This window comes from Bos javanicus, chromosome 7, assembly GCF_032452875.1.
Source record: "Bos javanicus breed banteng chromosome 7, ARS-OSU_banteng_1.0, whole genome shotgun sequence".
Taxonomy (NCBI): Eukaryota; Metazoa; Chordata; class Mammalia; order Artiodactyla; family Bovidae; genus Bos; species Bos javanicus.
The window spans coordinates 12,370,873-12,384,856 of record NC_083874.1 but is presented as its reverse complement, the minus strand read 5'-3'; the positions used below and the strand labels follow the sequence as shown (position 1 = coordinate 12,384,856).

Genomic DNA, 13,984 nt, shown 5'->3' with positions numbered 1-13,984 from the left:
CAAGGTGGATTCTTACCACTGGACCACTAGAGAAGTCCCTTAAAAAAAAAATACATATATATATATATATATATATATACACACACACACACACATATATGTGTATGTTTTGGCCACGCAGAGCTGCAAGTGGTGTCTTGGTTCCCTGACCAGGGATCAAACGCAGGCCCCCAGTAGTGGAAGCACAGTGTTAACCGCTGGACTGGCAGGGGAGTCCCCAGGTTCTCTCTCTCTCTTTCATCGCTTCTCCTTATCAGTTCAGTTCAGTTCAGTCACTCAGTCGTGTCCGACTATTTGCGACCCCATGAATGGGGTCCCTGTCCATGCCAGGCCTCCCTGTCCATCACCAACTCCCGGAGTTCACTCAGACTCATGTCCATCAAGTCAGTGATGCCATCCAGCCATCTCATCCTCTGTCGTCCCCTTCTCCTCCTGCCCCCAATCCCTCCCAGCATCAGAGTCTTTTCCAATGAGTCAACTCCGCATGAGGTGGCCAAAGTACTGGAGTTTCAGCTTTAGCATCATTCCTTCCAAAGAAATCCCAGGGCTGATCTCCTTCAGAATGGACTGGTTGGATCTCCTTGCAGTCCAAGGGACTCTCAAGAGTCTTCTCCAACACCACAGTTCAAAAGCATCAATTCTTCGGCGCTCAGCTTTCTTCACAGTCCAACTCTCACATCCATACATGACCACTGGAAAAACCATAGCCTTGACTAGACGAACCTTTGTTGGCAAAGTAATGTCTCTGCTTTTCAATATGCTATCTAGGTTGGTCATAACTTTCCTTCCAAGGAGTAAGTGTCTTTTAATTTCATGGGTGCAGTCACCATCTTCAGTGATTTTGGAGCCCAAAAAAATAAAGTCTGACACTGTTTCCACTGTTTCCCCATCTATTTCCCATGAAGTGATGGGACAGCAAATCCCATCAGCTTAATCTTCCAATTGTATCCAGAATCCAACCATTTCCCATTCCTCTAGGATTCCCACTCTGGCCAGAGCCCTCACTATCATCCAACCACCCATGTGGATAGTGACTTGGTCTCTCAGCTCTGACCCTAACATCTCCACAGTCTGTTCCTCCCACAGGACCAAAAGGAGCCTATGAACGCTTGAATCAGGTCACATTCCTCCTTTGCTCAGAACCATCTGTGTTTCCCACTTCACTTAGAATAAAAGCTAAGGGGGACTTCCCTGGTGGTCCAGTGGTTAAGAATCTGCCTTGCAATTCAGGAGACTTGGGTTTGATCCCTGGCTGAGAAACTAAGATCTCATACTTCAGAACAACTAAGCCCCTGGGCCACAACTACTGAGCCCACACACTCTAGAGCCCGTACTCCACAACAAAAATAGCTCCCACTCGCCACAACTAAAGAAATCCTGCGCCAAAATGAAGACCCAGCTCAGCCAAAAAAAAAAAAAAACCAACAAAGAACATAAGCCAGCCTTTTCTTAAAAGCAATGATCTTAGCCCCTTGCCCACCATCTCCCCCTGCCCTCAGTGCCCAGAGTCCAGCCAGGTCAGATTAAAAGTCTTTATTATTTTTCTTCTCAAATATAAAATCACTCTATCCCCTGGCAGCTCACTAACCCCAGGGAGAAAATCAAGAATAAGAATCACATTGCTAAAAAGAGTAGGCCCATTCTTGCCTCCCACCTGCCTCCTACATTCTTGTCCCAGCTGAGAGAGAAAGGGGCAGAGACTGTGACTTCAAGGCTCTCAAGCAACCAGCTGAGGCATAATTCTGGGCCCCCTGTGAGTTGGGGGAATCCAGGGTGGATTAAGCTGGGCAGGTGGCAGGATCCTGCGATCCATCAGTGCTTGTCGGCAGGGCGCATGTTCAGGGTTGCTAGGCGTCCCAGGGGTCCACGGCGAGCGTTGGTGGCCAGCCGCTGCTGTGCCAGGAATGACTGAGCATGGGCAGGGGCCCGCTCCTCCCCAGCTCGCTGCTGTAGAGCCATGCCCTGGAGGGAGGGAGGGAGGGGCACAGCTGGAGTCAGATGAGCCTCCAGGACACCAGCACCCTCCATGCTCCCAGTACTTCAGGCAGGTGATGGTGAACTCACCATATTATACCAGGCACTGATGAGCAGCTTTTCTTCCTGCTCCCGCTGACTTCGACTCTTGTCAAAGTCCATCTGCTAAGGAGGGAACAGTCAAGGGACTGGATATACTGGTGGCAGTGAGAAGGGGTTAGGACACCAACCTCCAGGTGCCGAATTCGGACGTCCCGCTCCCGGAGCTGTGTCCTCAGGGCGTGGAGATCTAGGGGAGCCCCGCCAGGTGGCTGCTGCTTGGGTTCCAGGGTCTGTATGACCTAGGGGTGGGGAAAGACACAGTCAAGGTGACCTTGGCCCCACCGGCCATGATGCAGAAGTCTGTGACATGATGCGGCAGGACAGGCATGGGGCCAGGAGGCAGAGAGTTGCCAGGTGGGCAGCAGTGGTCTGGGCAGGAGGCCACTGGGGCACCCAGCATCCTCACCGCACGCGCCCTGTCCACATAGCGGCGGTACCGCTCCTCCACGGCCCGTAAGTCCTCGTCCTTCTTTTGCAGGCTGTGCTGAAGCTCCTCGATACGCCGGGCTGCTGGGGGTCAAGGTGGCCCCTAAGCTCTGTGCTGAGCTTGGGGGCTCCCCCCACCCATCCAGGCCACTGAGCGCCCCCCTCACTGCTGCTGTCGTTGGGGGGCTCCAGTTCCTCGATGTACTCGCGCTTCCGCTGCAGCTCCAGATCTGCTTCATGCAGCTTCTGCCTGCAGGTGGGGAGCCAGAGGCAGTCTCAGTTCCAGGCCCATTTCTCTGCTTCCCAGAAGTGTTCCTGCAGACCTCTCCACCTGACTCCAAGCCTGGGGGCTATGTGTCCCGGCACCGCCATCTCTTCAGCCATCAGAGCCACAACCCTCCATGACCCTCACCAGGTGGCCCCTGCACCAGCCCTCCCTCCCCCATCTGTCCACTTCTCTCCATTCCACAGCCCACATGCTGGTCCAGGCACCATCATCCCTTGCCAGCCTTCTATTCTCAGCTCTTTAGTTCCATTCCCCACCCAGCAGCCAGGGATCTCTCTAGAATGCAAATCTCTTCTAATGAAAGGAAATACAAGCTAATAGTTTGCATTCTGCCACCTGGGGCAAAACCCCAAAGATCCCTATAAGTGAGACTAATATCATGTATTATGGACTTGGAACATGGTATAACATCTAATAGTGAACCTTCGGCTATATCTACTAAAATTACAAACCCATATGCCCTGGGAGCCACCCATTCCTTTGTGTGTGTGTGTGATATATTTGCACACAAACAAAATGATACATATATAAGATTTTACTTTGTTGCACACATTGAAATCGCAAATGCCTAGAAAGAATGAATTAAATCAATTACGATATTACCAAAAAAATGCTATATGCCAGCCCTTCTAGACCAGAATTCTACAGAATTAAGCCCTAATGCCTCCAGGTATTCATCCTCTATAAGGAAATAGCTTTCTGTGCTCTAGGTTGGCATTAGGTACATTCCAGTCTTGGCAGAACTGAGAGAATAGTCATGAAAATCATTTTCTGTAAGGTCCAGTTTCCCCATGGAACCCCAGCTGACAAAAACTGCTATATCAAGAAATTAATAATAAGGTCTCCCTTTATTTATTCATACGAAGAAATTTCCCCAGTTAACTGGTTAAGTAGGGAAAGCAAAGTGTACATATTATACTACCTTTTGTGTAAATTAGGAATGAGAGTAAAAAGCTATATTCACATTCATTTGAATTTGCTTTAAAAATTCTAGAAAATTTTCCATAATGAACTAATAGAAATGGGGCTGGAATGGGGCAGAAACTGAGTTAATGAGGGAAGACTGAGATGTTTACCCTTTATTTCTGTATAACTTGGTATACCTTTTGGTTTTTAAATTATAATTGTGATAGCTATCTAAAATAGTTTATTTATTTAAGAAAGTTCTTTTAATAAAGAACTTTATTTTTTGGGAATTCCCTAGCGGTCCAGTGGTTAGGACGTGGAGCTTTCACAGCTGTGGGCCCAGGTTTTATCCCTGGTTGGGGAACTAGGATCCCACAAGCTGAGCTGTGTTTTCAAAAATGAAAAAAAAAAAAAAGTTGTTTTTTTTTTTGCAATGCAAAAAAGTAATAAAAGCTGACTATCACTTTGTCACACAACCTTGCTGAAATTCCCTGAGTGACTCCCAATTGTTCCCCCAAAATACTCCACACACCTTCCTCTGGTCTATAAGACCCCAGGGGAGCTGACACTTTAGTCTGTGTGTCAGCTGACCCCCTGGCCTCATAAACAACTCCCCATGGACACCAGATCCATCCCCTACATCTTTGCCCCAATCTTTCCCCCCACCCGACTCACAGATGTTCCTCCAACTTCTTCTTCAGCAGGATTGACTGGAGGAGAGAAGAGGCGCTGGGTGAGTGTGGGGATGAGGTGTCCAGAGGTCCCAACCTTCTTGGCGGGTGAGGGTCGGGAGTGGTACTCTGAGCCCAAGGTACTTACTATGGACTTCACGGGGCATCAGGCAGCAGTGGGGAGAGAGAAGAGGGTTAGTGGTGGGCACAGGGGAGGGCCAGGCAGGGAGGAGGTGGGCACTCACGTCCTCAGTCTTGCCCCCCTGCTCCTGTAGGGCCTTCTGAAGGTCCTCCACCTGGGCCCTCAGCTCCGACAGCTGCTGCTGGTTCAGCCTGCGGAGGTGGGGGCCCCGCTCAGTGCCTGCGCCCTCCCTCACTCCCCCTCCAAGCTTAAGGGGGAGGCCCTCCTCTGCAGGGTCCTCACCGGTGCTGCGTCTCCAGGCCGTGGCGCGCACGGTTGGCCTCCTCCAGGTGGCGCTGCAGCTCCTCCTGCCGTTCCCTGTCGGCCGCCTCCTGCTGGCACAGGCGCTTGTTCTCCAATTGAAGTCGCAGGAGTGTTTCCCTGGGGATGGGGAAGGAGTGAGCAGGGCTGGGGATGGGTCACCACTCAGGCCTACAGGGCTCCAGGAGGGAAACTGGGTGGACGGGGCCGGGAGAGGGACAAAGCCCAGGGGAAGGGCCCAGTCAGACCCTAGAGTAGGGTTAGAGTACCTGGGACTGAGCCTAGGAGTGGGTGGGCGGAGCGCTGGTGGGGTGGCACAAAGTGGACGGAGCCATGAGCACTGAGATGGGGCTCCGGGATAGGAAAACACTGCAAAGAGGAAAGCTGGACTGGGAGTTCATGTGGGCAGGATATAGGACACTGATCCCAGTAGGGAATACACTGAGAACAGGGCTGTGTCCTGGGGGCAGAACCTGATGTGGGCGGTGCCCGGCAAAGGATTTTTGCCTGGGCAGTGGAGACAGATAAGTTGGATCTAATTGGTGCACTGAGGGTCGATCCCAAAGAGGTGAGGGGAGCCACCAACAGGGCTAGAGTCCCAGACAGGTAAAAGCAGAATTAGAAGTGGGTGAGCATAAAGGACTCCCCTGGTGGCTCAGATGGTTAAGAATCTGCTTGCAATGTAGGAGACCTGGGTTGGATCCCTGGGTCAGGAAGATTCCCCTGGAGAAGGGAATGGCAACCAATTCCAGTATTCTTGCCTGGAGAATTCCATGGATGGAGAAGCCTGGTGGACTACAGTCCATGCTATGCTATGCTAAGTCACTTCAGTCGTGTCCGACTATGTGTGACCCCATAGACGGCAGCCCACCAGGCTCCCCGTCCCTGGGATTCTCCAGGCAAGAACACTGGAGTAGGTTGCCATTTCCTTCTCCAATGCATGAAAGTGAAAAGTGAAAGTGAAGTCACTCAGTCGTATCCGACTCCCAGCGACCCCATGGACTGGAGCCTACCAGGCTCCTCCGTCCATGGGATTTTCCAGGCAAGAGTACTGGAGTGGGGTGTCATTGCCTTCTCTGACTACAGTCCATAGGGTGGAGGAAAAAAAGCTCGGCTAGGACTTGGGAACCAAGCTGAGCAGGTCTGGCAAGTGGTAAGTACCTGCTTTGGGGATGGGGTTGAGGGTGGGAACGGGGTTCAGGGTGGGAACTGGCAGGCTCCAGTGGGACCAGAGCTCTGAGTGACTGACCCCTGGGTACCTGAGCTCTGCAGGAAGGATCTCAGCTGCTAAGTTTCCCACAGCCGGTGAGGTGGGATCCAGTGAGGGGTCTGGAGAATGTGAGAAAAGTCTTCAGGTGGTGCCACAGTTCTTGTCCCCGTCCCTAGGATCCTTGGATGAAGCATCTTTGGGGACTCAAGTTTGGCCAATGCCTGACTTGACACAAACCCCAAACCCAGCTTGAAAGGGAGCCATGATATTTGGCCTGAGTTTGCCTTTGCTCACCCCCTTAGAGCCCCGAAGGACAGCTCTTGCTGCTTTCCATTGGGCCACATCACCTCTTTCCACTTGAGACTCCCTCCAGCATGGCCTCGCTCTGCGACCCCAAACTAGACAAGCCGTGGGCACTGCCTTTTCTGTTTGCCCTAACAGCGCATGTGGCCAGGTAAGGCTCCAGGCCAGCGTTCTCCCAGGCCCTGGGATGAACCTCCAACTCACCGGCCTGGGCCAGCCCCCGAGGCTGCATCTGGGCGCAGCGCAGCTCCTCATTGGCCTCCCGCAGGGAGTCCCGCTCTGCCAACAGCCGCTGGAGGGACAGGGTGCAACAGGCCACTTGAGGCAGGATCGGCCTCCTGGGAAATGGGCTTTGCCTTGATGGGCAGGGTGAGGCTTGGGCAGTAGGACCTCAGTCTCACCTCCTTCTCCTTTGTCACCGACTCATACTTTTCCTCCAGATTGCGGCACTCGAATAGCCATTTCTCAGCCTTCATGGCCTCCTCTTGCCGTTTGCCCTGCAGTTCCTGAACCTGAACAGAGGCGAGGGGAGAAGACTACAGGGTGAGAGGGAGGGACGGGGACTGAGTACAAGGTGAAAGGGCGGGGCCAGAGGGACCAGCAGAAAGAGACTTGGAAGAGGCGGGGCTTAAGTGAAGAGGCGGGGCTTGCAAAGCTAGAGCAGAGCTGTCCAGTCTAGAGGGTGTGGCCTCTACGTAAACGAGGGGGCGGGCTCTGGGTGGACTGGCTCAGCACTCTGCTGAGGGTAGGCCAAAGTCAGTAGCCAGCCGAGACGAGACCCCACCCCAGTCCGGGTCCAGGCTCCCACCCACACCTGTCGCCGCTGCGCCTCTAGCTGGGCACGCAGGGATCCGGCCCGGCGTAGTTCTTCCTCCAGCTGTCGTGTGCGCTCCGCGTGGCTGGCGTTGCACTCCTCCAGCTGCCGCACCTGCCGCCGAAGCTCCCGCAGCTCGCCCAGGCGGCGCCTGCAGCTGTTCAGCGTGGCTTCCAGCTGCCCGGCACGCTCGGAGGACTGCCTGGGGGGCCGGGGCAAGTGGGAAGAGGAGGTGGGGGTCTGCTTGGGTCTGCTAGGGTTCAGCTTGGATGCGAGGCCCTCAGGGCAGGGGAAGGTGTCAGGTCAGCCTTGGGCATTTGGTTCACGAAGGTCAGGGGTCAGCGGGGCCTGGTGATGTTGGGGGATCATTAGGGAGCATAAAGGAAGACCTAAACATAAATGGTTGTGTTCGTGCTCGGTGGCTCAGTCATGTCTGACTCTTTGGGACCCCACGGCTCCTCTGTCCATGCGATTTTTCTAGGCAAGAATACTGGAGTGGGTTGCCATTTCCTTCTCCAGGGGATCTCCCCGACCTAGGGATGGAACCCACATCTCATGTGTCTCCCACACTGGCAGGCAGATTCTTTACCAGTGAGCCACCTGGGAAGCCCCAAACATCAATGGTTACCCCAAGATTAAAATCAGGGGTTTTCTGGAAGACACAAAACGACTGGGGTTACAAGAGGAATGATGGGGCCCAGAGGATCTGAGGAGCCTCCTTGGACACTCTGGGGTCATGAGATGGCTGTGGGGCCAATAAGGGCATTGTGGGTGCAGGGGCCATGGAGGGGTCATGGGAGATCTCTGAGGCACAGCAATATGGGGTTCTTGAAGATATGGTAGGGGCTCACTAGGAACTTTTAACATTACAGAGGTGTCATAGGGATCACAAGGGAGCTCTTTGAGGCTACAGAAGGCACATTGAGGTTCAGGGGTGGGTACTATGGGGGCCCACAATGCACTTTGCGGTTTCAGGGATGCTGTGGCATCATAAGAAGGGATAGTCATGAGATGGGGGGCCAGAGGTGTCACCAAGGGCAAAGTTATTGCATCGTGGGGTCCTGGGGGGCCACCATGGATCCAGGGACTTTGGTGTTCTCCAGAGGACATGATGGGTTCCAGGATAGTGTTGCAGTGTTCAGGGCAGTACTTTAGAGTCTATGGGGCATTGTGAGGGCTCACTAGGAATTTGGGGGTTACAGAGGTACGGTGACGTCAGAGAGGCAATCTGGCAGTGGGGACCTGCCACTCACCGAAGCTCATCCATCTCATCCTTCAGAGCCTGTGCCTCCTGGGCCAGGCTGGTCAGCGCTTGGTTCCGCTGCTGCAGCTCGGCAACCTCCCGCTCCAGCTCCACACAGCGCATGCGCTCGTCCTCCCTGCCACTCTCCAGCCTAGGGGATGGCGGAAGCGTCACATAAAGGGACTGTACCTGCCCCAGGCCCCTGGTCTGCTGGCCCTGTCCCCCGCCTGGCCATACCTGAAGTTCTCTTCCTGCAGCTGCTCCAACTGGGTCTGCAGGAGCAGCAGCTTCTTGGCAGTGAGGCCGCTGGCGCCCTCATCCTCGGGCCTGCCCACCCGCTCCCTTAGAACCGAATTTTCCTGAGCCAGGCTCTGCTTCTCCTCTGACAGGAGAACCAGCTGCGGGCAGGCAGGGCATACAGATAAGCTGGAGCTGGGAGGGGAGGCTGTGCGGGCAACCCTACCCTGGGAGCACCTGAGAACTCCCATCTCGGCCCCACCTGCCGCTCCAGATCCAAACAGCGCTGCCGCAGCTCGTCCCCCTCATCAGCCTCCTCACTCAGGAAGTAGTACCTGCGGGACTGATGAGAGGAGTGGAGGGACGGGGAGAAGAAAAAAATTCAGGGATCCAGGGGAGGAGGATGCAGAAAGGGAGGCTGGGATCTCCAGGGACAGAGCAGAGGGAGCTGACAAACCCTCAGATCTAAGAGAGAGCTTGGACCTGAGGGGACTGGAGGAAAGGCAACTCGGGAGCCCTGGGGACCTGGCAAGAGACTAGGATCCTGGGGGATGGGAGTGGTTTACAGGCTTAAGGTCAAGCCCCTCCTCCTTAGGCAGCCCTGGAAAATCAGTAATAGGGGTGGACTTTAACAAGGTCCCCACCCTTTACCTGGCTATCAAAGTTCCCATATGTTTCTGGTGACAGGGAGTCAGAGGTGTCTTTGGTCATGAGCTGGAGGGAGGGGAGAGGGCAGTGGGAGAACACTGAGATGAGCTGGGGCCTCTGAGGGCAGACTCCAAAGTTCCTACAATCCAGCCTAAGAATCCTTGTCCTTCAAAAACAACCCCAGTCCAGAGGCTGCCCCATATGTCCAACAAACAGGGAGTCCTGGTCCTTCCCCCCAGCTCCCAGCTGCACTGTAAAGTATTTGAGATCCTAGATCCAGAGAAGGAACTGAACCCAGGCCATGGCAGTGGAAGCATTCATTCCTAACCACTGGACCATCTGAGAATTCCTGAGGCCTGGCCCTTTTAGCATGGTAGGTTGTGACTTCGAGCTGGGAGAGGCTGGCAGACACATGAGACAGAGAAATCTGGCCAACTGAGTTCCACACAGAGCCCAGGCCTTACCAGGGCAGAGCCTGTGCCCAGCTGCCTCTGCCCTGGAAATGTCCCCTCCCCTGAAGCTCCTTCCCACAGTGGGCACCCCCACCTACCTCCTGGATGGCTTCCATCACCACATGCTGAACGGATTCCTCTAGTGTCATGATCCTCTGGATGTGTTCTGAGGGTCAAGGTGGGGGAGACTGAGGCGAGGGTCGGAGGGGCAAGGAGGGTTTTCTCGGGTCTTCCCATTAGGGACCACCCCTAACCTCCCATACCCTGCTTTTTCTCGCAACTGATGGCACAACCCAGAACCAGCTGAAGCAGCTTGCCAAGCTCTTCTGGGTCTGAGAACTCGCCAATGAGGCTCACATCTGGAAGGTGCTGCTCCAAAATGGGATGCCCCAGGACCTGAGGATGGGGGGATGAAGGGGTATCAGGGGCTCAAGGATTCCCCCCCGCCCCGCTCCTCCCAACCTAACCCACTAAATCCCTTTACAGTTACTCACATCCTGAGAGTACTCCACTAGGCTCTGTAAGATCGCCTTCAGATTGCTGACCTGGGGAAGGGCAAGGAGTTGTGTCCAGGGTCTGAAAGCCCCCCAGAAGGGGCCAGGCAGACCCCACCCTGAACCTGTCTAGCTCATCCTCTTCTTCTCTGCCTCACCTCCTAATCCCTGGTCGTCTCATCCTGTTTGGTCCCATTCTCTGTCTCAATGTCCGCCCTCCTAGGACTGACCTGTCTGACTGCCGGCTCTTCTTCTCCACCTGCCCATATTATTTACGTGTCCCACAGATCCAGTCACTTCTCACCACCTGCCTCACTACCCTTTGACCCTAACCATCATCTTCTTTCACGTGAATGGTTACAACAGCTTCCAGTCTTGCTGCTTGCCCTCCATTCCTCTACAAACAGCCAGGGGGAGCTTTTCAAAGCCCCAGCCAGGTTTGTGTCTTTCCTCTACTAAAATCCTTTCTTGACTTTACACAGCTTAAAATAGAATCTACCTCCCTGCTCCAGCCTGCCAGGTCCCTGATGACCTCATCTACCATGCCTACACTCCTGCTTTCTGTTCTAACCTCCCTGCCATTCATTTCTCGATCACACCAAGCTTATTCCCAACTGAAGGCCTTTCCAATTTTTCCTGGAGTCTGGAATCCCATTCCTCCAAATCTCACATTGGAAATCAGCCCATCTAGAGTAACCACCCACCCATTCTCAGTTGGCTGTCTCTCACGACCCAGCTTTTATTTCTTCATAGAGCTAACTGCTATTACAAGTCAATGTTAATGCTTGTGTATGCAGTTTTTTGTCTGTGTTACTCCTTGCTGCACACCCAGGCCTGCTTAATACAAGAATGAATGAACAAATACATAGTTAGCTGGTCCCCATACAACTGTCTCTCTTCCTGTCCATCACCCAGGATATATCTAACTGACCGGTCCCTGATCAACTCTTCACCAGTCTGTCCCCCATTCCTGAGTCCACCTGTCACCTTCAGCCTCCGGTTGGGACCTGGGTCCTCTGAAATGCCCTGGAGCCACGCTTCGTTGAACCAGGAAGGGTCTCTGGGGGTGAGAAGGTGGGATGAGCTGCTGGAGGATTCCTTTGGGACCCTCCCCCTCAGCCCCACTCACATCTGGTTCAGCACAAAGGCTACTGCCAGGCCACTGCTCAGGTCCTGGGGGCTGGTACAGGGGGGCGGGACATTGAACGTCTGCAGCTGAGGGAGGAGAGGAAAGTACAACAACCAGAATCAGGGGCCGGGACCAAGGAACCACGCCCCTTTCGCAGACTTATCCTTTCAGCAGGACCCTCACAAGGTTGGGCGGAAGTTGCTGGCCAGTTGCTCCAGCAAGCCAGCTCCGTGGGGGTGTGGCCTCTGCTCACCTGGACCGACCAGAGGGGGCGTGGCCTCACTCTACCGCTGCCGAACAAACTCCGCGCAACCAAGCGAGGGCAGAATCACAAGTCACCTGGTCCCCATAGGCACCACGTGACCAGGCCACCTCACCTGGGCCCTCCCCTTCTACAAGACCCAGCCACAAAGGGGCGTGGCCTCACCTGTGCTTTCCAGCAAAACTGCCACGTGACGGGGCAGGTGCTCAGGCCAGAGTTCAACTACCTAGCAGGCTGACGACCCCCTCCTCCTCCCAGCCCCAGGACGGAGTGGGTGGACAGAGCCAAGTTGGCGTACACCTGTCCCTGGCCCCGCCCCCGACCTACCCAGGTGAGCAGAGACCCGCATAGTTCTTCCTTGTCCATGCTCATGGCTCCCGATCGGATTCGACCCCGGCCGTGCAGCCCCGCCACCGCAGCGGCTTCCAGATCAGCCAACAGCGAGCGCCAGCAGCCCCGACCTCCCGCTCGGCCTAGAGCGCCGCCCCGCCCCCTAGGCGCAGGCCCCGCCCTAGACACGTGATCTCCTCCAGGCTCCAGCTCAGGCCTTCAGACCCGCCATGTTGGATCCGGGAAGCCGTTTGAGCGCCTGTAGTGCCGCTAGGGGTCAGTCTGGGCCAACCTTGCGCATCCCAAGGGTGGCCTCGCCTCTTTTCCTCCCCGAGCTCTTTTTTGAGGTAGTGAAGACCTCGCCGTCTTTCCTCAACCGAGGTGGAGTTGCCCCACCCTGTTATACAGGCGCATTCACGTCCTTTCCCTTCAGCTGAAAGAAATTCTGCTGTCTAACCACATTATGATCGGAGCCTTTGCGCGGGAGAAGGGCAGGCCATAACATATTCTATGGACTTAGGGAACACTAAAGTTTCTTCCCAGCGGCAAGGATTTGATAGTCTTGCCCAAGGGTAGACAAGGGGATTCGGGTCCTAAGTCAAGGGCAGGATAGTTAGTCCTGGGTAGTGAACAGACATACTTGCCTACCCTGAATCCGTCCTTCACTAAGCTTTCCCAGCCCTTTCCCCTCTCTGAGCCCTGCGCCTCAGAACCCATTACCGGGCCGGCCTGGTCGCCTCGGCCCACCAGGGGGCGCCCGGACCGCAGGAACGCGGCCTAGAGGGGAAACGACGGGCCTACTCTGAGACCCCTGGGCAGTGAAGAAGGCTTAAAAGGAAAATGCTAACAGTACTATGTAACAATAAACTCGCAGTCACTATTTATAGAGTGCCTACAGAATGCAGCTCTGCGCTAAGCGATTTAACTATATAGTTGGTTGGAATCTCCACGACTGTAGGTAGCAAGGGCTCTCATAATTCCCGGTGCGCAAGAGAGGAAAGAGGTTCTGGGTGGATCCGGCTTGGGGGCCTGGGAGGCGGGTAAAGCCCTGGCCGGCGTCCTCTGACGCCTGAGTTCCCTTGCAGTCCCTCCCCCGCGGGGCGGGCGAGGTAATGAGTAGTAATTAGAGGTTATTAGCTGTACCCAGAGGGAGGGGCGGGCTCTGCTTTGGGGGTGGGTCTAGGTCTGAAAGAAGGAGAGCTGCTCCCTGCAACCTAGAGTCTGGTTCTGGCGACTCCTACCCGCGCCCCCCCTTACCCCAGCAATTTGGGCAGGATGATAATAGCTCCCCTCTTAACACCCCCTCCCTGCATTCCCTCTTCCCGCAGTATCGCGGGAACACAATCACTCTAGCACAGACTCCAGCTTACAGCCCACTCAAACGTGCGACCGCACACACGCAGGGACCTTGGAGGCTCGTCTACACACCCACATCCCTTTCCCGAGTCGTTTTCAGTCTCCATCCTCTGGGAGCAGAGCCGAGGGAAGGAATAGGGAGGAAGGGGACAAGGGCCGGCAGTGCGGGCTTCCGGACTGGGCTTCTTCCGGCGGGCGTGAGAACAACTGCCATTTATTCGCTACCCGCACCCGTCAAGGGAGAGGGTGCTGCCAATAGGGTGAAACGGGGGGGGGGGAGGGGGCCTGCCACCTGGCAGAAATGGAAGGTGAGCCGAAACTACGGCTGTGGCAAGGCTGGGAGGCTGGGAATATTTGTGAGAGGATGTAGTCACCCAATGTCGGGGGACGTGCTGGGACCGCCAAATATTGGGAGTGGGGTCCCCAATATTTGCAAGACCCGCAGGGATCTTGATGTTTAGGAGGGATCTAAATATCTGGAGCATGGACTTGAATTGTTTTAACGTTGCCGTGATATTATAGGCGTTATAGATATTCAGGGACCCCAAAGTCCCCAGATTTAAAGGAAGGTCTGGGTACCCTCACTTTGAAGGAGTCACAACCCTCCATTTGGGGTGGCAAGGAATCTTATGTTGGAGGGGAAAGGGAGTTCCCTACTGTGGTGAAGAGCAGCAATCCCTAATAATGGGACACAGGGAA

General features: G+C 54.8%; 1 protein-coding gene across 12 annotated transcripts; it reads right to left on the bottom strand.

Moving 5' to 3' along the window:
• Nucleotides 1–1,518: 1,518 nt before the first annotated feature.
• Nucleotides 1,519–13,514, bottom strand: HOOK2 (hook microtubule tethering protein 2). Of its 12 annotated transcripts, none has more exons than XM_061421982.1 (22): nt 13,358–13,449; nt 11,338–11,423; nt 11,196–11,268; nt 10,209–10,259; nt 9,978–10,110; nt 9,813–9,880; nt 9,266–9,328; nt 8,877–8,957; nt 8,615–8,775; nt 8,388–8,528; nt 7,135–7,336; nt 6,722–6,832; nt 6,525–6,612; nt 6,067–6,136; nt 4,790–4,927; nt 4,611–4,698; nt 4,370–4,404; nt 2,670–2,752; nt 2,483–2,586; nt 2,205–2,315; nt 2,065–2,139; nt 1,519–1,962 (listed from the first exon to the last, which is right to left on the bottom strand). In XM_061421982.1, exons 1-22 carry the CDS (start codon nt 13,361–13,363, stop codon nt 1,813–1,815), a joined length of 2,118 nt encoding a protein of 705 aa, XP_061277966.1. In that variant the 5' UTR covers nt 13,364–13,449; the 3' UTR covers nt 1,519–1,812. The 12 variants fall into 12 exon arrangements, 10 of the variants coding, with proteins under 10 accessions (XP_061277966.1, XP_061277964.1, XP_061277963.1 ...); XM_061421980.1 differs by lacking the exon at nt 13,358–13,449 and adding an exon at nt 11,927–13,142 and having other exon boundaries at nt 2,065–2,136; XM_061421979.1 differs by lacking the exon at nt 13,358–13,449 and adding an exon at nt 11,927–13,140 and having other exon boundaries at nt 2,483–2,583.
• Nucleotides 13,515–13,984: the final 470 nt, after the last annotated feature.

Excerpts from the sequence above, each read along its gene's own strand:
- HOOK2 (XM_061421974.1), bottom strand. The coding sequence starts at position 13,499 with ATGGCAGTTGTTCTCACGCCCGCCGGAAGAAGCCCAGTCCGGAAGCCC. Across the intron at positions 10,260-11,337 it reads GCCTTTGTGCTGAACCAGAT|GTCAGCAATCTGAAGGCGAT; the intron begins GTGAGTGGGGCT and ends GCCCTTCCCCAG. Across the intron at positions 6,613-6,721 it reads CGGTGACAAAGGAGAAGGAG|CGGCTGTTGGCAGAGCGGGA; the intron begins GTGAGACTGAGG and ends CTGTCCCTCCAG.